Source organism: Perissodus microlepis, chromosome 6 (genome assembly GCF_051167445.1).
Source record: "Perissodus microlepis isolate ML-2025 ecotype Zambia chromosome 6, ASM5116744v1, whole genome shotgun sequence".
Lineage (NCBI taxonomy): Eukaryota > Metazoa > Chordata > Actinopteri > Cichliformes > Cichlidae > Perissodus > Perissodus microlepis.
Window position 1 is genome coordinate 10,886,827 of NC_140466.1, and position 27,505 is coordinate 10,914,331.

The window sequence follows — 27,505 nt, forward strand, 5'->3', positions numbered from 1 at the left end:
AGGTATTTAAAGTGTTCTCGGTGGGAGGTTGGCGTAGTCTTGAGGTGACATCCATCACTCCCGCCTGATGCGGGGTGAAGCCGTCATCCACCCATCTGTTGACCGCGCGGCTCACTCTCATTCGCCATAACGCTCAAAATATAACACGCAAATACCCGGGGTGTCCTCGACGGAGGCTGCGTGCGTGTTTCTTTGTGCTGAAATCCACTGTGCTGCTGTAAACCGCAGGCTGATCAGAATAAGACTGCGAACAAAGAACGTGGCTCTGAGCCACGCGAATGCGAGTCAATTCCACCTTAAATGCAATTTGCGTCTCTGGCGGCAGAGACCATAGGCGCCATCTTCGGTCCACCTTAAGCGCACAATGTGGCAAACGAACGCAAGCGTACCAGCCAGGCTTCCGTCCTCATTCTCCAGCCGGGGATCGCACTTTGGCTTCCCAGCTTTGACACAGCGTCACTTGTGAAACAACAGAGAAGGAAAAAAAGACGCACTCGGGCCAAACCCCATCCGCACCAGCAGGAGAAGATGTCCGAGCCAAACAAGTACCGAGAGTGGATCCTGGAAACAATCGACTCTCTCCGCTCGAGAAAAGCCCGTCCGGATCTGGAGAGGATCTGTCGAATGGTCCGGAGACGACACGGGTCAGACCCGGACCGAACCAGGACAGAACTGGAAAAACTGATTCAAGAGCAGACGGTGCTCAAAGTTAGCTACAAGGGGTCCATATCGTACCGAAACGCGGCGAAGGTGCAGAGGAAAAGCAGAAAGAAGAGTGAGTTTACGGCCGCTGGCAGCAGCAGCAGCGCGGAGGCAGCGAGGGAGCGGACCAAACACGATCAAATGAACAACAACGGCGACAGTGCGCACAGCTTCACGGACCAGGAGGAGGCAGAGGAGGACTCGGAGCCCAGCCCAGATCCACACACTCAAACATCAGGCAGCACCACCGGCAAAAAGCTCAAGCCTGCCTCCAGCCCGAGTAGCGGAAACGGGTGCCTCAGTTGTGGCGCAACAACGGGCTGTGCTGTCGGGAGCGGCTGTAAAGAGGAGAAAGCGAGTGCACCGAGAGACAAGGGATTAGGACAGCAGGCGGCGGGGGACTGCCCGTCGCCCGGTTTCGGCCACAGGACAGGCGCACACAGCGGGGCTGACGGCGGCAGGACGGCTCAGAGCAAAGCCGGTGCAGTTAGCGCAGAAAAGGAGTGTGCTGTGTCCCGGGCTGACACGCAGAGCAAAACTTGCCCTGGGAGTGTCAGCAGTGTTCATCAGAATCAAAGGCAGAAGCAGTCTGTGCCCCTCAAGCCCAAACTTCGAATCGGAGGAGGGAGCACCAAAACAACGGGGAACCACGCTAACTCGGACCTGGGCGACAGATTAGTCGCTTCTGTTCGCAGCCTGTCCGAGAAGAGCCTCCGAGGGGGCTCAGCCACTGTGACCAGAGGCCACATGAAGCCGCTTGGGCTGAAGGAGATCCTGGGCTATCTGAGCAGCCAGGAACGGCTGTCGGAGGAAAAGCTGACCCGAGGCAAAGTCAAAGTGGTCATGGAGAGAGAGGTGGCGAGGGGCAGGCTGCGCAGGACCCGCTGCGGGAACATTACTCTCCCTCTGAGGGGGGTGGTGGTAGAGGAACCGATGCTGAAGAATGCGTCCGCTGACAGACTTGCAAAGAGCGCACTGCAGGACAAACACGCTGTGAAAAAGGTGGGCAACGCTAACTTAATATTTTCGACACGTCTGGACTGTGCGGGGCTCAGCGAGCAGCTTTGGCTCGATGGATTGCCGATAAATTAATGATCGCGGGTTGAAACCGCACGCACAGCATTAGGACGCGCTTCCGTCGCCCGGCGTGTGCTTCGTTTTTTCTTCTTCTCGTCAAACCTCAATGTTTCAAAAAGTGTTTGAGGGGATTTGAGGAAATGCGTTATTGTCTCGGCTGCTTGTCAGTGGGATGCGACCGTGCCTGTGTTGCGTTTGTCCTCTGTAGCCTCGCCAAATGCGTGTCTCTGTCTGTGTGTGTACGTATAGCTCGGATTCCTGCACAAAAGGTGCGGGTTACAGAGAGGAGCAGACAGCTCCGGAGCGGCTTTCCCCGGCTCCCAGGGCGAGAGCGCGCACCAAAGAGCGTCTGTGCGCGGCGCGAGCCCGAGCACCTACAGATTTCGTTTCCACTTCGCTGTTTTCGGGTCAATAACATCTGATTTCGTTCCTATAAACTTTAGCCGTGCACACCGGAGCGCGGAGTGTCTGGGCCTGCCGCGCAGTAGGCGGTGTCTGTCTAAACTTGAGACGTGCCGCTGCCGCGCTCCTGTGAGCGCTGCTCTGTCGCGCAGGCCGACGGAGGACTCAGCCCCATCAGCCGGACATCGTGTTTACTCATATAATAAAAGCGCCATTCTAACGTTTTTATTATAGCCTTCCCGTTCATGTCCCACCACCCCTCCCGTTTCTTGCTTCATTAAGTCCTTTGTGTCATTTCTGACAGCGCACTCTCCTCCCTCGCGCTCTCCCTCTCCCCCTGTGTGTGCGTGCAAACTTAGCTATAGTAGGCGGCTATCGTTATTTCTGATGTCTTTCTCCAAGTGGGGGGTGTTTATGAGCAGCACTGTCTGCCCCGGAGAAGCTCAGCAGACCTGATATGCTCTTAAACCCCTCAAAACTCAGGGAGCGATTAACTTAGCTTTAAACTCATCTCGAAAAGCAGTGCACCCCCACCCTTTTTTTGATTGCGTTTCTTCTGATACAACTTTATGTGTGCTTGCAGCCGCCGTCACCCTCTCTCCAGGAGAATGAGCCGATGGAAACAGCCAGTGAAGAAGAGGAACGGGAAGACAACGAGGTAGAAGAGGAGGAGGAGGATACTCGGAGTTCTGAGGAGGAGGGAGGACTATCCCCGGTAGCCATGACAACCGAACCAGTGCTCATTGAGAAAATCAGAGAAGATGCTGAGATCCAGAAAGCATCAAAGCAGGAGAGCCCCCAGCAGGAGCAGCAGGAGGGAGGCAAAGGTGTGTGCACTGAATGGCTGTGTGTACTCAGAGGCAGCCTCATTAAAGAACTAGTAATATTCTCACGGTTATATTAAATAGCTCTTTACTGACCACTGCTGCTGCTTCTTAAAACCTTCGAGTGGTTATTTGTTTTTTTCTTTTCAAACAGATTTCCAACTTTAAATTGGACTTTTTTAAGTTTTTAATTTTGCTTCAACAACAATTTCAAACTCCAGACTAATACTAATAACTAATAACTAATACTAGTAATTATTTAATACTTGAACAATTTTTTCTTTCTTTATGTTTTGCTATGAAAATGGGAATGTGGGCAGCAACTTATTGAACTTTGCAGACATATATAGAAATAGAGTTTGTACAATTCTGAGGCATTTCAAAGTAAATATTTGGCTTGGCCACCTTTGTTCTTCAGCACAGACTGAACTTGCTTAGGTAAGCATTCCTGTTATTTTTTAAGTAGTCTTCAGGAATTGTTCTCCAGGCTTCCTGAAGGACATTTCAAAGCTCTTCTTCGGATGTTGGCTCCCTTTTGCTCAGGTCTCTGGCAAGATGATCTCACAGTGCCTCAGTAATGTCGATGTCTGTATTTGAACCTGTTGCTACTAATTTTCAGTTCAGTTCTTATGTAATTTGCCATGCATCAGCTCTTTCCCTGTTTTTCTTTCTTAAGAACAGCTTCTTGATAACCACCCTTCCACTGAGACCATTTCTTATGAGGTTTCACTGGGTCAGTCCATATACATATACACATTTTCTTTAATAACACAAAGAAATTGTGTTATCTTTGACATATTTTGTGAATTCAGCTAAAGGATTGGGAACGCATTATGCACTTTTGCAACTGGGTGCTGGTAATAAAGTGCCTACACATACAATTTATACTTTTTTTACACTTAGGTCAGTGTTAGGGAACGTAAAAAACAAAACACCAGTCCTCTGTGAATAGCCAGTTACCAGGACTGGACAGAAAATGAATGAAAAAGCAACCAATGTCCAAAAGAACCTTCAAAATACCTTCCTGGACTCAAGAGCACTTTAATAAATCAGAAGGAAGTCTGGCTCCTTGGAAGTAAAAAATATAGAAATGAGGAGTAGCTCAAGACTTTTTGACAGTACTGTACACAGTAAATTACATAAATAGTTGCTCCTATGCTACCATTAAACTATTTTCAGATACAGAATTTCCTTTCTTCAGTCTTTTCACCTTGCTTTGACTTTTTTTTTTTTCAGGTTTGCCGGTGCTTGATTTCATCCCCGACACACCAGTTCAGGGAGCCTCGCAGTCACAGAGTAATGGTCCAGTCATGGAAGAGAGAGCTGGTTCCCCTGATCAGATACCAATGGAGGTGCAAGTGAGTGTAAGTACATGTGTCGTCCACTTTGTTTTTGTTTTGTTCTGTTTTTTCAATCATTCAAAATGGTTTGACTGACAGTACACAAGTATTATAAGTCAAATATACTGGAGCATTAAATGTGAAAGTATTCTTTGTGTAGTATTGCTCTTTTCCTAGAGGAGTGGTCATTAGTGAAAATCCTAAATTACAAGTTAAATGTTTGCAAAAAAACAAAAGATTTGAATTTGGACTATTTTAACCATGAATTGACATCTACTTTTATCCTCCATGATGCTGCCTTCTCAGACTTTTCAGTTTTCCTAGTCAGGAACTAATTTTTCCGATTATTTCAGAAGTGTCTAACTGCCAACTAACATAAATATCTAATCAGCCAATCACATGGCAGCAGCTCAGTGCATATCGGCCTGTGGACATAATCAAGACAACCAGCTGAAGTTCAAGCTGAGCTTCAGAATGAGGAAGAAAGTTGATTTAAGTGACTTTGAACCTGGCATGGTTGTTGGTACCAGACAGGCTGGTCTGAGTATTTCAGAAACTGCTGATCTGCTGCAACTTTCCTACATAACCATAGAAAATGCTATCCCTTTATGATAAGGGCATACCCACCTTCTGAGGATTACGTGCCATATCACAAAGCTCAAATCATCCAAAACTGGGGGGTATTTTCAACATGACAATGACTTCACTCAATTTGAATACCTTAATTCATCGACATCTTTCGCATATTTGATTTTTTTCTCAATTCCCTTAAAAGCGTTTTTTCAGCATCTCATAAGAAGGAAGGAGGAATCATCTGAAGGCGGAATCAGAGTTCTGTACTTACTTGGCTGATCTTACGTTGTTAAGGAAATTTCTGTATGTTATTAGTCTGTTTAAATATACAAGCCAATTATTTTTTATCAGAGTAAGGAAAGCTACTACTACTCCTACTACAAATATCAGTAGAAACCTTGAAATAAAAAACACTCACAATATACTTATAATAATAAATAAATCAAAACAGGAAATCCCAAAGTCAGCCTAACAAATAATCAAAAACTTAGAGCACGAGAATGGAAACAAACATTTAAACCCCAAAACTCAAAATCCTGCAACCAATTACAGAAAATCCATCTCATGCTTTTCCCCTGTTTAACCTATTAAACCAAGTTTAGCACACAGATCAGTTCAAGCAACAAATCTGAGAGCAAACTTTAAGAAAACTCAATAATATGCACTAATTGTTTTCATTTAATTTATCTTAACTCATCAAAGAACTTTCTCAAGTAAATATCCATCCATCCATCCATCCGCTTATTTAATTCAGGGACACTAATAACTATAAAAATAATAATTAAAAATATTAAAGATTTCACATTATATTTTTTCTGCACTGCTTGTAGAAGTTATTATTTAAATGGTTTTGTAGGTCTTATAGGTCTAACTGTCACAATGTAACTACAACTCATGATTGTGAAGTTACAAAACTTGTATAAAAATGTAAAAAATTAAACCTGATTTTAAGATAACTTCCTTGGCCAGTCCTGCACCACTTCCAACATTCTTGTAGATCATTCCAAGAAAGTTTTGTTACCTTTAATACTTGTGCCAGCGACACATGCTGGATTTCCAAAAACAAAATTCCACGGAGCCAAATCTGATGAGTTGTTTTAAAAATAAATCTCAGGTACACAATGGCATGTTCCAAGAATCATCTTGTTTTCCATTACTGTTCTCCATCAAACATGTCAGCGCATTATAGTCTGTGTTAACTGAACCTAGAGGGCAAATTGTTGCTCTTAGTGTTGAAAAAGCAACAAGCCTGCTTCTAGTTGGGTTTCTGATCTGATGAGTCACTTTATGGTTGCAAACTGTGGCCTCTTTAACTAAAACTGCTGTTTGCTCACTGGGTTACAATCAGAGAACCAGCTCTGAATGGGAGTGATTATCCTTGAAATGAAGGCTGTGTCAATTTTTGACACAGAAGTCAGTGTTTTGCTCTCTGCAACAGTAAAATCTCAAAAGTGCAAGTTCTCCCTTTCATTGGAAAAGCAAATATTACGTTATGATTAATGTTGAATGGCCAAGCTTTGTCACACTTTAGATAATTATACAATCAGGAAATGTCTTACACTGTACTACAGGATATGCCCAATATGTGATTAAGAGCCTGATGCTGATTAACGGGTTATTAAGGAGGAACAAAATATTAAAAAGGGTGTAAGTGCAGAGTGAGCTAGACTGACATCTCTCTGACCCTTTCATTAGTTCTGTTGTTCTGATTGGGTGAGGGAGTTATACCTTTATCACGTTTTTTAACTTACGCAAAATAGTGCTTTTAAATGAGTATTCCTGGTAAGAGTTCTGAATGCCAGAAAAGAAGCCTCTAGCAACACTTTACATTTTTCAAGAGGTTCAAATAAATTATAAGAAAATGTAGCAGGCAGATTACTCTTGTTTCGTAATTATTTGTTAACTACGATCCACACTGATCTAGAAAATGTAATCAGAGTAAACAGCAGTTTATCACACACTCTTAACATTTCTCCAACAACATACCCAAACACTGAAGCCGTGTGCATGCTGGGCATTTTATATGAAAATGATTAAAATAAATAATTAGTACCCGATAAGGACTTTATTAGGTATCAGTGGTATATATGGTATATGAATGTTGATATACACTGCTTCAAAATGTGTTAGACCAGCGGTCTCCAACCTTTTTTGCGCCACGGACCGGTTTGTGCCAGACAATATTTTCACAGACCGGCCTTTAAGGTGTCGCGGATAAATACAACAAAATAAAACTAGTACCGGTACCGAAAAAAAAGAAGATTTATTCATAACACACGTGAAAAGACCCAGGAAAACCGAGTTAACGGTACAAACGATAACAAAATAACTCTGAAAACCGATAAAAACCCTGAAAACCATACATTTCACACCTGAGCCTCAACTCTCGCGGCCCGGTACCAAACGACTCACGGACTGGTACCGGTCCGAGGCCCGGGGGTTGGGGACCGCTGTGTTAGACCACCACCCAGTGTAAGGTTTATTAAAGGTATTTGTAACTATCAAAATCTTTTTTATGTTTCTATAACTGGTTAATCACCACTGTGTGCATGCTCTTTAACTGAATTTTTAATTATTGTTGTTATCCACAAATTTTAAAATTTACTGTTTTACAAAAAGCAGAAAAAACACTAAAGTAAATTATCATTTTTTTAATTAAAGATGCCAAAATACAGCTATTCACTTGCATTCCTGAACAAAAAAATTAGTTAATCAATTCCAGCATGGCAGCACAAATGTGGTTTGCGTAATGTGTGTATATACCTTTTTTTGAACATATACCATGCAATGCTCAACATAGCACTTATTATCCAAGCACTTCTTCTGTATTGTGTAATGACAATGTCAACAGAGGAGTGATTTCAAATGCAATTACAGAGTTTTGTTGGTTAAAGTAATGAGAGGTTCAGTATGTGGAGGCATCCATTTATCTCCAGGAGGCTTTTCTATGCTTTCAAAAGTCGGGCAGAAAAATCCTATTACAAAAGCTGTCTAAGGCAGACTTCAGTTCTCCACCAGGGTGACTCATCAGCTTTGTCAAACTTCCCCCCCCCACCAGTCCACTTCATACCTTTGCACATCATCATTTTTACTCCCACAGCAGATGGTCTCAATGTCCCACTGTGGTTTTGTCATGATGCATCTTCATGCTGCTATCTCCTCTTGTCCTTCATTTTAGGTGGAGGTCATATGACTCTCTCTGTATTGCTCTGACACTCCCTCTTTGCATTTAATTTAACCCCCGTCTTTCTTTCCTCTCCATGCACAGAATCAGACACAGCATGATGAAATAAACCACAGCTCCTCAGACTTTAACAGTGAGTTTCGTTTCATTGATAATCTCAAACTGAGTGCATGTTTGGGTTTCACGACAAGGAATCATACTTGCCTCCTTCGTAGATTTGGAGTGCAAGACAGAGGTCGGTGTGTCGTCCTGCCTGCTAACACCCACAGCCTCCCCGAGAGACTCCAGCCGATCTGAAGAACGAGGGATAACCATTAGCAGTGGAGTGTGAGTACAGTAGAGATGTTGCAGATACTGATGCATGCATGCACACAAGCGTTAGAAAACTATGAACAAAAGTCAACAGCTTCTTTGTGTGAAATTCTGACGATACATACCAATATATATGTTAAAAATATCAATTTGGTGCTGATACAGATTTTATTTCTGCTTTGCTTTTTGGGTATTTGCTCCCTTTTAAAAAAAATTGCTTTTATGCTAGCAAAACAAAGAATTCAGAATTCAGAAGGTTCATCAAACTGTCTTTCAACGCAAACATTTTCTCTCTTTTCTGAGTTTTCCTGCCCACTCTCTGCACTGTCCTGCCAAGTAAAAAAAAGAAAAAAGAAAACAGACTGAAACTAAAACCCACACACTCACATTTACACCTCCCATTATTCTCTTTACAGGCTCTGTCTTGTCTTGCAGTTTCTTGAAATACTTCGGAGTGATGTGTTGTCCTTGTCTGTATGCTGTCATTTTCTTCAAAACAATAATAATTTGAAAAAACAATCAAACTCAAACAAGAAAACTATTCCTAAAACTAAAAACTGTTTAGATAAAAAAAAGATGAATTACAAAACTTTAATAACTCTGCAACAGATTTCTCACTGCAGTCCTGCACCGACCAGTGTGCATTGTAACATTTGACTGATTAAAATTAAATAAATAAAATTGAGTTTATTTCATATTTTGATCAATTTTAGATAGACATTAAGACATATTTTTTTCTTGGTGATGCTCTGCTGAGCCAATTCTGCCGGATGATTTACTTCTTGTTTGTTTTGGAGGCTTTTTTTTTTTTTTTAAGATAAGGTCATGTGATGAAGAAAGTACGCCCTGATTCTATTGCAAGGTTTAAAATATCAGGATACCTTAAAAAGACACCTGGGCTTTAGCAGGTTCTAAAATTAGAACGCCAGATGAGCTACAAAACATGACATATTATACTGTGTTATTATTTATATAATTTATAACTAAATGCAGAAGCAGTGTGTGGAAAACTAAGTAAACCTTGATAGGAATTAACAGGGTGAGAAGCAGCCAAATGCACTTGATTAACTAATCATCAGCAAGTGTGACTTCCTCTATAAAAGCAGATTTTTAGCAGTTTGCTGGTCTGGAGCATTCAGGTGTGTGTTAACACAGTGCAAAAGAAGAAACACAGCAGCAATGATCTGAAGCAATTGCTCCTGCCCATCAATACAGAAAGGGTTATAAGACCATTTCCAAACATTTTAAAGTCCATCATTCTGCACTGAGAAGGATTATTCACAGGTGGAAAACATTCAAGACAGCCGTCCATCTTCCCAGCTTGTTTCTGCTTTTTCTTGTTGTGTACATATTATTTATTAATGCTATTTGCGGTCAACTTTTGCACAATCTTAGTTTTATATTTTTAGGGTTTTTTTTGCTTTTTACTGTTCTCTACATAACATTTTTTGCACTACCTCTCATTATAAGACCTTCACTATGGGCCTCTGGTACTTTTCCTTTGAAAATGTTGTTTTTATTGTATGATATACTATGTTTTTTTTTCTTTTTCTTGCTGCTGTAACACAGCAATTTCCTTTGCAGGATCATAAAATATCTATTTGTCTGTCTGTGTAGATGTACCAGTAAATTCCTTCCATGCTTAGACCCTTCAATGCTTAGAGAAATTGCAAAAAACCCAAGAACTCCGTCTCACATTTTACAGGCCTCAGTCAGCATGTTTAATGTTAAATTCATTACAAGTCAATTAGAACAAGACTGACATGCGTGGATTGTTTGGAAGGGTTGTCAGGAGAAAGCCTCTTCTTGCTAAAAGAGGACATGGCAGCGCTGCTTAGGTTTGCAAAGTTGCATCTGGAAAAATGACAAATCTAAACTGGAGATGTTTTGCCATAATGTTCAGTGTCACATTTAGAAAAAACCAAACAGCGTATGAACACAAACACCTCAGACCAGCTGTCAGTACGGTGGTCGAGGGGTGATGAATTGGGCTTGGTTTGCAGCCACAGGACCTGGGCATCTGTCAGTCATTGAGTTGAGCACGAACTCCTCTGTATACCAAAGTATTCTTGAGTGAAACATGAGACTGTCTGTTTGACAGATAAAGCTTGTCCCAAATTGGATCTTGCAACAGGACAATGATCAATGAGAACAGCAGCAAATCTACAAAAAATGGCTAAAAACAGAAAAGGAAGGTGTTCCAACTGCCCACTGAAAGTCTAGACCTCAACCTGATTGAAATGCTGTGGTGGGACCTTAAGAGAACTGTGCATATTCAACTCCCCTCATTGAACTGAAGCAACGTTGTAAAGAAGAGCTGGCTAAAATTGTTTGACAGTGATGTGGCAGAGGTGGTTCTACAAGGTGACATTTATTATAATATATAAAAACCCTGAAATTCAAGGACGGTGTACTTTCATTTTCACATTATTTTTCATGTGAAGAACATCCTACATTTGTTTAGTGTCATATTTGATATTTGCCCATATTTGATGGACTCTTTTCAGCTAATATGGATGTGACCAAAACTAAACAATTGTACTTAACCTGTGAGATCTTAGCTTCAATCTGCAGACAGGACACAAAAAAGTTATAACATTTTAACAGTTGTGTGAGTTTAATTTCAACCTTAATATCCAACTAATCACCACCAAGCACTTAATCACAGGATATTGTGTAGTGCAATATAAGCACTTCCCTGATTACATTATACACTTAAAATAAAGTGAGACATATGATTATACCAACTGTGACACAAAAGTAATCACTGAAACACAGGAAGTCAATGCATAGCATACTAGAGGGGAATGACTTCTGCAAGGTTAGACAAAGTGATCCAGATCAGCACCAAACTCTAATAGGTTTTTTCTCTGGCCCCAGCTCTCTACCAGTTTTATGAAATGAAAAAGCATTGATAGTTTTTCTGCAGTCATGCTATGCTATGAATTTACAAAAGAGAGGAAAAATAAATCTGGCAGCACTATAACTGTTAAAATTGACTGTTTCAACATCTCCTCCTGCATGTTTTCTGTTTGACCAACTGTGTTATTTTTGCAGGCTCATGAAGTCTGAGGGCGTCAATGGGAGCCCAGTAAACTGGACAGTGTCAGATGTTGTCAGTTATTTCACAGCAGCGGGTTTCCCTGAGCAGGCTGCTGCGTTCAGGACCCAGGTAAGGCTGTGATCTTCCTTAGTTGCCACTAGAGTGCACCATACAGAAGCTCAATGGCTTGCGCTTCACTTTAAACACTTGTAATCAACATGCACCTGCATGCGCTGTTTTGCTCTTTTCATTAGGAAATCGATGGAAAGTCACTTCTCCTCATGCAGCGTAATGATGTTTTGACTGGCCTGTCAATCAGACTTGGCCCCGCCCTCAAGATCTATGAACGTCATGTAAAGGTTCTGCAGAAAACACACTTTGAGGATGACGACTGCTAACAGCATGAATCAAATACAAGCAGACTGTTGTGTTTGTATCTACATATAGCTAACGTAGTATAAAAATGCATGCATGATATACAGTACAATACACTTCACTTTTCATCTCATGTCACACAACACATGCAAACACAAAAACACAGGTACACACACACTGTTGTTTCTTATCCTCCTGCCTCTTGACATCAGAAATGAGACTGGATTTTGTAGACAACAAGGATTTTCTATCAGAGCACAAGTGTCGGAGGGAGAAAGTAGAGCAGAGATTTTCAAACAACCATGCAATTTCTCCTTTAAGACAAACAACAATTAAGCACTTTGCAATTGTACTGATTAAACTGTGCAAAATGTTTTGGTTTAAGCTGTCACTTCATGCTGCCTTTTATGCACATTTTGAAAGCGGTATGGGTTTTTTTCTGGGACTTGGGGAAGGGGTCATTTGCATTTTTGGGCTATGATCTGAGAATGTTCTTGTTGGTGTGTACTTTTCCTTCTACAAATAGACAGAACATGTTGAAAAGGACAGCAAAGAAATTAGAGGTTGACCGGATTTGAGACATTCCCAAAGCTGAAGTAGGCTGATGATGGCTGGCATGATGAACCTTTATATTGTTCTCTATGTTTAAAACAAAACCTGTGCAGGGTTATTGAAATTTTGGAAATGGTTGCTGGTCAAAGCAATAAACTGACTAAGATGTTTGAGAGGCTTTTGGACCATGTCAGCTTGTCAGCTGGTTGATTTTGTGTAACTTAATATCTCATATGGAAAAAGTATTTTTTAAATCTGCTTAGGGCTATGCATCACCACCTTATATGCTGGTTTTACAGAGATACACTTTGATATTTGCTTTACATCAGACTTTACTTCTTTAATAGACACCTAAAATCGCATGTCACACAGAACTGTTTAACTGTCTTATGTAGGTCCAGTTTTATAGAAATTATGAGTAAACTGAGAGCTTTTTTCCTAAACAAACTAAATGGATCGATCTACTGGGAGTGATCCGCTCATCAGTGATGACTTACACAAAGAGTGTAATTTTTAAGTGTATTTAAAAGTGTTTAAGTGTATCTTTAGTTATCATGACATCTTGGACCAGAGTTAAGATGTTGTGATTTCTTGAAGACAGTTCATCCTCAAATCCAATTAAAGGGAACTATCTAGTACTTTATTACTAAAAGAGATATTGCAGCTCAGCTGAGGGGGATAATAGTCGCTCTCTTTGTAGTCACATTGAAAAGATTGATGGGTAGAAAGAAACTCAGTAGAAAGAAACTTGTTCCTAACAGAAACTGCTCACCCAAAAGCAAAGTGATTGGATTTTTTTTTGTTATTTTCACTGAGTCACTGCTGAATTATTCCAAATGAATGAAATTTGGACTCTGGACGCCTCCTCGCTGATTTTAGATCAAGAAATCAAGACGTGATTGAAGTGCAGGCCTTCAGCTTTAACAAACAAATTGGAATAACAGCTATTTTTGTACATAGTCCTCAGTTTCCAGAGGCTAAAAAGTAATTGGACAACTGACTGACAGGCACCTCTATGGTGATGCTGTTATCTTCGTTATTTCATGACAAAGTAAACAGATAAAATATTTGTTGCTGATTCCAAGCTTGCATTTGCTAGCTGTTCACTGGAATTCTCATTATGAGGTCCAAAGAAAACTGAAATATTAATCAACCACTAATTAAGTATTTCTAAAGTGAACAATCGAGAGACACCTTCATGAATGAAAATAGGGTTTACAACAAAGTTCAAACTGCTTGTTATACACAAGAACAAGAAGGCCAGATTACACCAGAAAGTATCTAAAGGAGCCTGCACAGTTCTGAAGAAATATTGCAAAGAATAACCAGAATGATGGAGACAGAAACATACCATACCACATCATCCGTCAAACATGGTGAAGGCATGTAATGGTATGGACATGTGTGGCTGCCAACACAACTGGACCTCTAGTGTTTATTAATATTGTGATTGCTGATAGAAGTGGCAAAATTAGTTCTTAAGTGTGCGAGGCATTGATCTCCGCTGAGGTTCAGATTCAGCCAAAAGTTCGAAACTGATCCAAGAACCATTCAATTTGATGGATAGTGAGTCAAAGTGCAGGGCAAAAGCTGCCCAAGAGTTTCTCAAGGTAAAGAAATGTGATATTCTTCAATGGCTAAGACAGTCACCTGACATGTTTTTAGTTATTAAATGTAAAAATGGTGGCAGAAAGACCCACAAAGAGCAACTGAAGGAGCAACAGTAAAGTCCTGGCAGAGCATCTGAAGGAGTAAATGCAGCATTTGATGATGTCAGTTTTCATCCAAATATTAAAACACATCTTCGATTTATTTTGCTTTTTCAGGCTAATGATAGCTTCCTTCACTTGCATCAACACCGCTTTGGACCTCATTGAGAATTAAATGCAATCCTTTCAGGGGCTTTTATCAGCTGTATTTATCATGGAATAACAAGGGAACAGACCTCATCTGATCACAATCATACTTTTTAGCCTGCAGTAGGCATTTGGTAATGTCCAATGGTTCTAGACTTCAAGGTTTCCAGCAAAAGTAGTTTAATTAATCCTTATTTTTAAAATTTTCTTATTCAGTTACTTTTGAGCCTCTAAAATCAGGGGCTTTGTATAACAATGTGTGCGAAACGGTTAATACAATACTTTTGTTAAAACCCCTCAAATGGAAGTCTGCACTTGAGTCACATCTTCAATGCTTGATTTAAAATCTTCTGTGGTGGTGTGCAGCTCTCTAACTGTTCCCAATATTCATCCAAATATTTATGGTTTTAGACACCAGAGAAAAAAATATTTCAATTCGATTTCTGTATGAACTTCCTCTTTAATATGACAGCATATGTCAGATCATCATGAATCAACCACTAGCTTTAAATGTAAAGTCTTTTGTATGGTATTTTTAGCGTACTAGCTTAATCGTTGAGAATGATTTCGCTCGATGTCTTGAAAACACTTTAGTGCTGTTCAATCAACACCAATGTAAGATAAAAGTAAAACAGGATGTAGCAGCAAAAGGTAGCATGCCTTACACACACACACACACACACATTTTATTGGCCCTAAATATGTCTTTATTTAATGTAGGTTTTTTATTTGTGTATTATATGTCAGTTCCAGACACATACTTAAGGTAATATTAACTTTGTTAGTTGCTTCTGTTAGCTAGTTACACTTGGCAGTTACTTTTTAATATTTAGTAAATAGATTTTAATTTTGTCATACATAACTAGGAAAAGCCTGAAGGGACAGACAGCTGGTTCAATCTTTTGCCTTCCTGGGTCTATGAAAACACCTGACTGTTACTTTTAACAGGGACAGTGCATTTTGATGGACGATGTAAAAAAACATATGATAAAAAATCCCAAATTTGAGCAAAAAACACTAAAAGCGCTTTACTTACATAAAAGGCTCAAGTCTTATAGACATGCTTACTTCTTTTGTTCCTATAGATATTACTGATAGTCAACATTAAAGAAAAAAATACTGCCTTTGTGGCCTATTTAATGTAGAAAACACCTATGAAGCATCTAAATATCTCTGTGAAACCAGCTGCAGAGTAAAGTTTGGCTAATTGAACTGAAATCAGCCGATATATACACACGCACACACACACACACACACACACACACACACACACACACACACACATACATATATATATATATGTATGTATGTGTGTGTATATATTAAAACAAACCCATTTGGCTGATTGTTAATTACTAAGATTACATTACTTACTGAGAGATGTTGTGGGTAAAGTTGAGTCGATCAATCAAGTGACCTCATACCACCAGCATTTTTTAATGGCTTTTATTGACTGATAACGACAAAAGGCGACCAAATGTGTCCAGTTGTCACATAATTTATTTCCATCTGTATTGTAACAGCATACATTCCATGTTTATGATACAAAAAACTGTAATTTTGTCTCTTTGTCTTATTTTTATTTCTTTTTTTTTCAGCATATCCAATACATTTCAACGTACACTGATGCGTAAATCAGATTCAATGTTTCTTTGTGCATTTAAACCTCCTCTACCTCTCACTGTCTTTCCAATAACTGTGTTTGAAAGATTATTACCATTAGAAAGAAGAAAGTGTTCGATGTGTTGTTAACATCATTTCCTTCTTGTTCGTTAAATCTGTTGGAGGGAACAGCTCGAGTTCTGATTCTCACAGGGGGAATGTACAGTATGTTTAAGCCCTTGTAGCTTGTTTCCTTTCATTTGTTTAAACAATTTAGTAATAAAACATAAAAAATAAAAATAATCCACAGTGAGTGAATGCTCAGTTGTTTGCAAGCTGTGGTGGTGTTTTTGTGAGTGTCCTTGAGAGGGTGTGTCTATGTATGTGTGTACTAAACATAAATACACCAACGGCCGAGAGCAGCCGGAGCACAACAGCAGTTCACTTCAGTCACGGTGACAAGGAGTCGAAGGACAATGCTGTGTTTTAGAAAAGAGAGGACTCGTCCAGGAGATAAAACGGACGATATGTCAGTTCTTTTGAAAGCAGAACTTATTGTGACCCATAAATATTTCACAGCGTTTGAGGCTCGCTCAGCTCTTGCTTGCATTTGTTGGTTAGTAGCAGGAGGAGGAGGAAATATCACACTGTATCTGTTCTGGGACACTCTCCAAGGTAAGTGTGCAAGGGAGTGTGTGTGTGAAAGTGTGTGTATGGGTCCACCCATGTTGGGGTTATAATAAGACAGAGAACTAGATGGACATATTTATACCTTCGCTGATAAACAGGCAGACAGCACCTCCTGTAAACATGCTGCTTTAAGAAAACAGAGGAAAAGAAAAAGGACTCTGACTGCTGGGAAAATATCTGAGCTTCAGAAAGACTAAAACCTGAACAGCGCTGGTCAGATCAGAGGGAAATCTGAGCTCTTCAGTGCTGATTAGAACTACACAAGATCAACTTTTGAATCTACGAGGGCAAACACCTACAGAAGACAGTGAGGGAGTGAACTCTGAGGGTGAAAAATTGAAGGAAATCTAAAGTGTGACAGGACAAAGAGGAGCAGTCATGCCAGGCTCAGGAGGAGCAGAGTGAGTGAAACAGCTGCGTATGCACACAGTAACTTTGTGTATGCATGCGTGTGTGTGTGTGTGTGTGTATGTGCTTAGTCATGCATGTTTCAATATGCAGTAAAATATTTTAAGGAGTAAAGACATTTTATCCAATATGGATTTTTGTGTCATGAAACTTTGAATAATGAGAAATCACAGTGCAGCTGTTCAAGATCATAAAAATGTTAAAACTCCTGTACAGTTAATTATTGATAATCAAATAATATTTTCATGTTTATGAAATCAAATAGTTGCTATGTGCAGAGCCACACAGATTCTAAATACAGCACAGAGTCACATGAGGAAATTAGAGCTTCACGTACATGTGAGAGTGCCATAATGCGTCTCTTGTTTGGAAGCCCAAAGGGAGAAGATTACTCCACTGCCATCCTGAAGCAGAAGCATAGACCAAACAGGCTCATTGTAGATGAGGCTGTCAGTGAAGACAGCAGCATTGTCAGCCTATCACAGGTGTGTGTAAGGTGTAAATATAGCCACACAGAGTCCTGTTTGTCTTCTTGTTAGACTGTTAGGCTTATGTGTGTGTTTGCATTAGCGAAAGACAGAGGAGCTCCAGCTTTTCCGAGGAGACACCGTGGTGCTGAGAGGGCGGAAACGACGGCAAACAGTGTGCATCGTCCTGACGGATGACACCTGTGGAGATGAACGAATTCGGATGAACCGTGTGACGCGCAACAACCTGCGTGTCCGGCTTGGTGACGTCATCAGGTGCAGTGGACCTCATGCCTGTGGCTTTGAGTGTAGTGTGGAGCTATGATTTTACCATAATCCACAGGTGTCTGCTGATGTGCGTGTCATTACAGTATCCATGCCTGTCCTGATATCAAGTATGGGAAAAAGATCCACGTGCTCCCCATAGATGACACCATTGAAGGCCTATCAGGGAACCTCTTTGATGTTTTCCTCAAACCGTACTTTCTGGAGGCTTACCGGCCTGTGCACAAAGGTACAACAACACCTCAGCTGCTAGCTATAGCGCAATAAAATCAGCTGAGGTCACATTATAACATAAAACAGAAACTCAAAGAGCACAAGAAGCTGCTGTGAATGTAGTGGCTTCTCCTTTTCATTGTTAGGTGACATCTTCTTGGTGAGGGGAAGCATGCGAGCTGTGGAGTTCAAGGTGGTGGAGACGGACCCCAGCCCTCACTGCATCGTTGCCCCTGACACAGTCATCTACTGTGAGGGAGAACCAATTAAGAGAGAGGTCTGTGAGAGATTAAAGAGCCTGCTTTGTGTGATGTTAGTGTGTGTTAACATTTAAAGAACTGTAAGAAAACCATTTTATAACAAAATTCTCCTATCAGGGGAATTATTGCAAGAAGTATTGCACCAGTTTGTTCCAGATTGTAGAGCTTATACTGTAAAGTCCTTTATGAAACTGCAAATTGCATGTATCATATTGGCAATGTGTTGTTGTACAATAAATAAATAACATTAATCAGACTGCATTTGGCTCATTTAAAATTAAACTAGTAAATATTCTTCTCATAGATTTGTTAATTTTTTGTTAGTTCATTGTATAAACTGTTGCTTCATTTGTTGCATCAAAAATAGACATATACTTTCACTTATTTCCAGCCACGACTCACTTCTCTCACATCTATATTAAATTATATTACAGAGCAACTCCATGAATCTCTCTGTTTGCTTGTATTGACCCCAGTTTTAGTTATTTTGAACTAACAATCTCCAAATACTTTTTAGATTAAACATTAGATGAAGATTGTGACTACATGGGGTTTATTTAGGTTTCTGCAGGTTTTTTTTAGTGTGACATTCATTCTTCTTTCATCCCATCCAATTTCTTCCTGTTCCAGTAAAAAGAAGTCTCTTTTGTAGAACCGAACGTCTGACTCAGGACAAATGACTTTCTTGTTTGTTACATTTTTATATTTTTAATTTACATTTAAACTCTATATTGTGTATATTGTGCATTTTGCTATTTATCGTACTGTTTATTTTAATCTCTGTGTGCAGCGCTTTGTGACTACCTGTCTATGAAAAGCGCTTAATAAATAAACTTACTTACTTACTACTACTTACTACTTACTTACTTGTTTCAGGATACTATCAAATTTATAAAAATGGCTTAAAGGGACCTTTGACGATGCAAAGATACACGTGCATGCTGTTATGCATAGCCTGTTCTGATAAAATGAATTAATATGGATTCCTGAATTCTCATTACTAAAGTCTGAATAATCTTCTAGACTTCAGTAATCCAGTTATGACAACCTCAAGCACCCAAAGAAATCTCATCGCTTCATCTTTTAATCAGTACATACAGTAATAAACTGTCTGGCTTTCTGGTGCATGACAGGATGAAGAGGAGAGTCTCAATGACATTGGCTACGATGACATTGGAGGCTGTCGGAAGCAGCTGGCCCAGATCAAAGAAATGGTGGAGCTTCCTCTTAGACACCCAGGACTGTTTAAGGCTATCGGAGTTAAGGTATCATGCACACACACACACGCACATGCAGTTCAAAAACAAATTATCATCCCAGCCACCAATAATAGTGATTGTTTCCATTTTAACATGGCATCTTTTTGCATTACTTGGTATGTTCTTCCCTTCTCTCTCAGCCCCCCAGAGGTATCCTGCTGTACGGCCCTGCAGGAACAGGAAAGACCCTGGTGGCCCGAGCTGTAGCAAATGAAACTGGTGCCTTCTTTTTCCTCATCAATGGTGAGACTTTTGTCTACTGAGGCCTGAAAATGCTCAAATCTAAAGCACAGGAGGAAATAAATGACTCTCTGCAAAGCAGAATATTATGCAAATAAATGCAGCAAACAAACAAAAAATACTAGTAATAAATTAATTAAAACTTTGAGTTAATATGGTTTTGCATTTCTTTACTTTTGTAAAAACTGTGCTCCAGTTCTTTTTCTGTTGAGTGTCTTGTGTCAATTAACCAAGAGATGTAATACGGATTGAACCTTCTTTGAAAGGTAAAACAGAAATGCACAGTAAATAGAAAAAGGAAAAACAACAAACGTTTTACTCAAAAACTCAAAATCTTAAAAAAAAATAAACAGAGAGAAAAATTAAAAGGGGAATTTATTTATTTATTTACCTTTATTCAACCTGGAAGTTCCACTGAGATCACATCTCTTGCCAAGGTAGCGGTCATATATTAAAAATCCATTAAATACAACATAAAGTGCAAGATCTGCAACAAACTAACAACACACCAATAACTGCAACAAAGAATACTAGTGACCTTTCAAGAAAAACTTTTAAAATGTAGTCAGCTGAATAACAAGAACCTGATTAGAGGTTATAGTGGTAAATAGTGGTTCTCTTGTTCTTGGCCCTGTGCAGGAGATGTTTGTAAAGTATCATTCTGTGACCAGGTCCCGAGATCATGAGTAAGCTGGCCGGAGAGTCAGAAAGCAACCTAAGAAAAGCATTTGAGGAGGCGGAGAATAACGCCCCTGCCATCATCTTCATCGATGAGCTGGATGCCATTGCTCCCAAGAGAGAGAAGGTAAACATGAGGGGACAATTCAAGAAACCTGTTTCTGCTTGGTCAGATCAGTGTCTGCAGAAAACTGGCTTTCAGCAAGTCTTTACTATCATTCCATCGCAAATCAGCATGGACCTGTATGTGTGTTTATATATATGTGTGTGTGTGTGTGTGTGTGTGTGTGTGTGTGTGTGTGTGTGTGTGTGTGTGTGTGTGTGTGTGTGTGTGTGTGTGTGTGTGTGTATAAATGGTCTGTTGACCAACTTTCAGGCATTTTTTTGCACATTGAAATCTAAAGCACTGTTTGGATTTCTGAATACTGGCTAGTTAAAATATGAAAAAAGTCTAGTCCCATGTTTCAGCACAAACTAATAAAAACTCTTCACATTGCAAAAAATAATTAGTTAGTTTCAATGGGCGTGGAAAGGGCCTGAAGGTGGGTCAATGGACCTTTTTTGGACCATTACAATTTTAGGCAAATCTGAGTTGTTCAAGCAGAAAATGTTCTAAAAATTTGCTGATTTAAGACGGGAGTGACCTAACCCCCTGTTGTTCTCCTGTGTCCATGTAAATAACAGTTAAATGTTTTTGACCACGTGTGAGTCTGTGTGTATGTACAGACTCATGGTGAGGTGGAGAGGCGTATAGTGTCCCAGCTCCTGACCCTGATGGATGGCTTGAAGCAAAGAGCTCATGTGATTGTCATGGCTGCAACAAACCGACCGAACAGTGTGGACCCGGCTCTGAGACGCTTTGGTCAGGAGAACCATATGCACACACACACACGCACGCACACACACACACACACACACACATTTACAAATATTGCAATTTCTTTCCAGGCAGGTTTGACCGTGAGATTGATATTGGAATCCCAGATTCGACTGGTAGATTGGAGATCCTGCAGATCCACACCAAAAACATGAAACTGGCTCAAGATGTCGATCTGGAGAGGGTGAGCCAGTGGAAAATGAATGAATGCTTTAATATAAAATTAAAACTGAAATGGTGAGTTAAATAATAATAAATAAATCTGCAATTTTTTCATCAATCACCTTAAAGGCTCAAGCAAAAAAAGCCAACAACTTTTTAAATTGTGGAGTTTGTGAACGTTATACCAAAGCTAGTGGCTTCACAGTGTAGTAGTTTACACACAGTTACCAATCAAATGAAACATCCCTGAAGGGTGTAAAAATCTGCTAAATCACATATGTGGAGCTCTCTGCCGTGATGAAACCTTGTGACTAAGGGAGCAGCTGAAAGTAGCTGATCTGATAACAAAATTAATATCTTACAGCACTGTACTGGTAACAAGTCTAAAAATTACCACTAGAAAGTTAAGGTGAGCATTTTTTGCAAGTAGAGCAACAAGAAGCACATCCTGTACCAAGGCCAGTGTCCTATTTTGCAATTATAAATAAACTAATCAGGATGAAAACATGCATTTCTCTACCAAGGATCCACCTTGGCCCTCCTGCCCTGGCAGATGAATAAGGATCCTTAGGTGCAGTAGGTCTTTTTGATATTCTTGTAATACAGCTTGAACTTATGGCAAGAGAGTATCATTTAATTAGAGTTATTCCCCATAAATGTAAAGACCCTGATGATTCGTTATAACAGTTTTTACTGAAATAAAACTGAAATTTTAAATGGAATTTGTAATTAAATATGAAATCAAACATTTTGACAATGCCTCCTTTTGTTGCTGTAAGTGTTGCAATTTGTATTAGACCGTATGCATTATAATATCAATTGTAAACATAACCTTCTCTGAGAAGGGGCGATATAGGAATCTATGCAACAAACTAATGATATTTATTCAAATTATCTCTTTTAAATAATTTTTTTTTTTTTATCAATATAGGGTCAGTTTAATTTAATATAGTTGAATGTTAGGGTGATATAAGCAAACTCACCAAATACTTAAACTTTTGTTTTCCTTTTAACTGATTTAATACTTTTATGTGCTATTTTCTTCTTCTGTAAATCCCTTTGTGATTCTTGTCAGTAAAAAAATTATATGAATAAATATTATTTGCTTGCTTGATACTTAGTATGTTAATATTACTGTGATTTATTTCAAATACTCCAGATTGCCACAGAGACCCATGGCCACGTGGGTGCTGACCTGGCTGCTTTGTGCTCAGAAGCTGCTCTGCAAGCCATCCGGAAGAAAATGACCCTCATAGATCTGGAGGATGAGACCATCGACGCTGACCTGCTCAACTCTATGGCTGTCACTATGGATGACTTCCAGGTACAAAAGACATGAATGCACATGAATTTAGCTCTTTGTGTTGGTAGAACTATAAGAATTGAGTGAAAGAACAACATATAACATGAATGTGAGATGCATATCAATATTTCTTGAGGAATTAATAAATGAATAGATATGCATCTCTTTACCAAACATCGCCTCACTTTAGTGGGCTTTAAGTCAGAGCAACCCATCAGCTCTGAGAGAGACGGTTGCAGAGGTGCCTCAGGTCAACTGGGAGGACATCGGCGGACTGGACGAGGTCAAGCGAGAACTCCAAGAGCTTGTCCAGGTGGAAGAAACACTCATGCATTAATTTTGCCACAATACTACAAACACAAGCTCAATCCATAATCTGTGAATCTTCATCTTGCTTCACCATAGTACCCTGTTGAGTATCCTGACAAATTCCTGAAGTTTGGAATGACCCCATCTCGTGGAGTTTTGTTTTACGGCCCTCCAGGCTGCGGGAAAACCCTACTGGCTAAGGCCATCGCCAATGAATGCCAAGCTAACTTTGTCTCGATCAAAGGACCTGAGATGCTCACCATGTGGTTTGGAGAATCAGAGGCAAATGTTAGGGATGTGTTTGATAAGGTAAGAGTGGAGAGAGGAAAGTGTGAGCTCAATACAGACTAAAGTACTCTATCAAATCTGTAGTTCCGGCTTTACACTTTAACCTTTCTTGACCTCTTGACCTTTTCCTTCTGCCTCCAGGCCAGACAGGCAGCCCCCTGCATCTTGTTTTTTGATGAGCTAGACTCCATCGCCAAATCTAGAGGAGGCGGTGCAGGTGATGCAGGTGGTGCAGCTGACAGAGTCATCAACCAGATACTCACAGAGATGGACGGCATGTCGGACAAAAAGAACGTCTTCATCATCGGTGCCACAAACAGGTGCACACATTTTTGCGTGTCTGTATCGTACAGATGTCAATAAATGAAACTCTTTACCGACTTTTCTTCTCACTTTCATCCTTCCTCTCATCATCCCAGGCCAGACATCATAGACCCAGCCATTCTGCGGCCAGGTCGTCTGGATCAGCTCATCTACATCCCGTTGCCTGATAAGCCATCTCGCACAGCAATTCTTAAAGCCAATCTACGCAAATCCCCTGTTGCAAGAGTTAGTGATACACACATACAAAAACCAATTGCTCTATACAGTTAGATTCATAAGTTTTGTAAAATTACACAATTTTGATATTTTACCCATGTACACCCCCACAGTGGATATTAAACTTAATCGAGGTGTGATTGAAGCGCAGACTTGCAGCTTTAATTTAGGGTGTTTAACCAACAGATTGCATTAACAGTTTCAAAACTGCAGCAGTTTTTATGCATAGTCCCCCATTTTCAGAGGCTCAAAAGTAATCAGACAAACTAAAATAATTTTAAATATAGGAACTGCTATTAATACTTGGATGAAAATGCGTTGCTTTCAATGACTGCCTTAAGTCTAAAATCCATGGACCTCGCCTAATGATGTGTTTTTTCCCCTGATACGCTTTGCCAGGCCTTTACTGCAGGCTAAAAAGTAATTGGACAATTAATTCAGAAGCAGTTATGTGGCCAGATGAGTCCTGCTCCCTGAGTATTCCATGACAAATTAACCAGATAAAAGACCTGTAGGTGATTCCAAGTGGTGACGCTGCAATTTGTTCACTAGAGCCATCAATATGAGATACAAAATGAGACACTGAGGCAAGTGAGGGCAGCTATAATCAGACTGAAAAACAAAATAAACCAAAAATTAGGAGCAGCTAAACCAACCATCTGAAGCATTTTTCAAAAAATTGAATGTGCTGGTCAACAACAAATTCCCTGAAAAACCAGAGAAGACAAATAAAGTGGATGATCAGAATGATTTCCTTGTTTGAGAGGAAAAACATCTTGATGCATTCTCAATCATCCAGGAAAGTAAATTTTTGTGTGAGTCTCCCACAAAACGCTACGTCCAGATGAACAGAATTAAATTTTGGGGAGAGGAAAAACAATTTCACAACATCTAGCCAAATCAAGAATACTCTAGAAGAGGTAAGCATATTATTGCAAGTCTACAATCAAGAGATGCCTTCATGAATGGAAATCAAGTGAGTTTACAACTAGGTACAAACCACGTATTACAATTCAGAATAAGGTCGGATTAGATTTTGCCACAAGACATATAAAATCCCGTCCACTTCTAGAAAAAAATATCTTGTGACAAATAAAGCCAAGATTGAGTTGTACCAAAATGATGTGTAGAGAAGGAAAGAAACAGCTCCTAATCCAAAGCGTAACACATCATCTGTAAAACATGGTGGAGACACCGTTATGGCATCGGCATGTACGGCTGCCAGCACAACTGCGAATGTAGTGTTTATAGATGATGTGACTGCTGATCAAAAAACCAGGATGAAATCTCAAGTGTCTCCTCAGATTCAACTAAATGCTGTGAAACTGATCAGACAGTGCTTCAACCAAATAAAACATGCTTTTCAGTTACTGAAGACAAAACTAAAGGCACAAAAATAGCAACTGAATGTGGCTTCAGTAAAGGCCCGTCACAGCCTCTCTAGAGAGGAAACACAGCATTTGATACCCATTGGTGCAAGAGTTTGGAATTTTTCCTCATTATTCTGAAAAATCCCTGTATTTACAGTTATGTTAGTTTGTCAAATGAATTTGAGCCTCTGAAAATGAGCAGACTGTGGATAAAAATGACTGAAATTCCTAAACAGCTTCAACTTTTGTTGAATCCCTTGACTTCAATCACATCTTCACTGTTTGATTTAAAACCCACTGTGGGAGTGTACAGAAACAGAAATTATTTTTTACACTGTCTTAGTTTCTGTCTTTTACTCTTCCTCTTGTCTTCAGGATGTGGATCTTGAATACCTTTCTGGTATCACAGATGGATTTTCTGGAGCTGATCTGACAGAGATCTGTCAGCGGGCCTGTAAGCTGGCCATCCGTGAGGCAATAGAGGCCGAGATCAAGGCTGAGCGTCAGAGGCAGAACAGACCAGGCGTCCCTATGGTCAGCTGCTCAAGCTTGTTTACACCAAAATATAATGTATTATAGAAGAAAATGCTAATTGGGCTTCTCTGGCTTTCTTTTATTATCTCTACAAATCACATCTCAAAGTTGTACCAGGCTGTGTGTGCATGGTACAGACAGAGACTGTGGGAGATAAAACGTTCCCTAAAGGGCGGCTGTGTGTTTTGTAACTTTCAGCCTTTGGACTGGGAACACACACACACACACACATGTTCAAAGTGTATTATTTTTGCATGAAATCCTTATCTGTTTTTTTTCTGACTGCAGGATGAGGACTTTGATCCAGTCCCAGAGATCAGGAAGGACCACTTTGAAGAGGCGATGCGATTTGCCCGTCGCTCTGTTAGTGACAATGACATACGCAAATATGAGATGTTTGCTCAAACTCTGCAACAAAGCCGAGGTTTTGGAAACTTCAGGTGCACATGCTTATCAAACATGTAGTTGTGGACAAGCCAGTCTTGTTTTAGTTGTACTTGAAACTCTTTTCTCCCCACCCAGGTTTCCTTCTGCTACTGGTTCCCAGTCTGGAAGTCAAGGTTCTGGATCTGGGAGGCCGAGTCTGTACAGAGATGAAGGCGATGATGATCTCTACCAGTGACAAAAACTGCAGTCAGCTACTGTGTACTGCTTCTCTGGAGGAATGAGACAGATGATTAAAGGAAGTAAAAAATTGTAAACAAAAAAAAAAAAGAAAAGAAAAACTTTTTCAAAATTTTAATAAAATCATAAAACAAGAGGGTGAATAATAAATCATTTTCTGTATGACTTTATCAGTCTCTCACATCATTGGGAATTTTGGCCCACTCCTCTTTACAACATTGTTTCAGCTGTGCACAGGTGGCCTTACTTTTGAATACTTTGATACACAGCAAACTTCATGGGTGACTAAATTAGGTGTCCGGGTCCTGTGTCTATAAAACAAACCCAAATCATGACCCCTCCACCACTGTGTCTGTCAGTTGATATGATGTATTTGTATTTGATTTACTGTGTTTGTGCAGTATGGCTAAATATCTCCTGTAAAATCTGTCTGAGGATATTGTTCTAGAAGTCTTATTGATTGTTTGGATGCAACTCATGAACATTAACATTTAACATACTAACTGGGGTCACTGTAGAGTCGGAGATGTAGCTCTTAGGATTTTATAGTTTGTCTGAGCATTGCACGGTCTGACCTTGGGGTGAATTTTTTGGGTGACTGGTGTCACCTGAATGCTCACACCTGAATGCTCCAGACCAGCAGACTAATATTTGTTTTACTGTCCCCACGCAGTCAATTTATAAACATAAACATACCCTAACAACATGCTTTGGTTGTCACTGTGATCAGTTTGCACTTTTCTGTTTAACAGTTAAGAAATGAATAAAAACGTCTTCTTCTTGAAAATTTGTATTTTATGAGTAGCGTTAGCAGCAGTGAGTCTCTATATGACAAAGCTTGACTCAACCAGCAGAAGGTCTTGGATCAAGCTACAAGCTAAATACAAGCTTATTTTAAATTCCTTTCACGCTCACTGGGGACATCATGAAGATGTTCACACTGTGCTGACAAGTAGTATACTGAACGTGATTTGTACTGTGTACCAAATACTATCATATTTTCACACAAGTGATTTTGCCATGTTACAGTTTAAATGACTTGCATTTTTCTTTAAATAATAAAATGAATAAGTTGAAATGTGGGTTTACATAAATTTTACTTGCCCGAAGGAATTTTCTTGTTCTCTTAAGTAAAAAACAAAACATGTGTGCAAAC

General features: G+C 39.9%; 2 protein-coding genes across 4 annotated transcripts; both read left to right on the top strand.

Moving 5' to 3' along the window:
* The first annotated feature begins 21 nt into the window (after positions 1-21).
* Positions 22-12,206, top strand: samd1b (sterile alpha motif domain containing 1b). Of its 2 annotated transcripts, none has more exons than XM_084930719.1 (7): positions 22-1,704; positions 2,765-3,008; positions 4,242-4,369; positions 8,187-8,235; positions 8,318-8,429; positions 11,472-11,586; positions 11,712-12,206. In XM_084930719.1, exons 1-7 carry the CDS (start codon positions 529-531, stop codon positions 11,853-11,855), a joined length of 1,968 nt encoding a protein of 655 aa, XP_084786845.1. In that variant the 5' UTR covers positions 22-528; the 3' UTR covers positions 11,856-12,206. The 2 variants fall into 2 exon arrangements, with proteins under 2 accessions (XP_084786845.1, XP_084786846.1); XM_084930720.1 differs by having other exon boundaries at positions 4,242-4,363.
* Positions 12,207-12,327: 121 nt separating this feature from the next.
* LOC146385141 (transitional endoplasmic reticulum ATPase-like) lies at positions 12,328-27,395 on the top strand. 2 transcript variants are annotated; one of them, XM_084930718.1, is made up of 18 exons: positions 12,328-16,933; positions 17,314-17,425; positions 17,511-17,683; positions 17,779-17,921; positions 18,052-18,182; positions 19,299-19,430; positions 19,565-19,667; positions 20,336-20,469; positions 21,069-21,204; positions 21,291-21,403; positions 22,541-22,705; positions 22,875-22,997; positions 23,090-23,302; positions 23,423-23,601; positions 23,701-23,830; positions 25,567-25,725; positions 26,014-26,165; positions 26,248-27,395. In XM_084930718.1, exons 1-18 carry the CDS (start codon positions 16,911-16,913, stop codon positions 26,345-26,347), a joined length of 2,421 nt encoding a protein of 806 aa, XP_084786844.1. In that variant the 5' UTR covers positions 12,328-16,910; the 3' UTR covers positions 26,348-27,395. The 2 variants fall into 2 exon arrangements, with proteins under 2 accessions (XP_084786844.1, XP_084786843.1); XM_084930717.1 differs by having other exon boundaries at positions 12,328-17,425.
* The last annotated feature ends 110 nt before the right edge of the window (positions 27,396-27,505 follow it).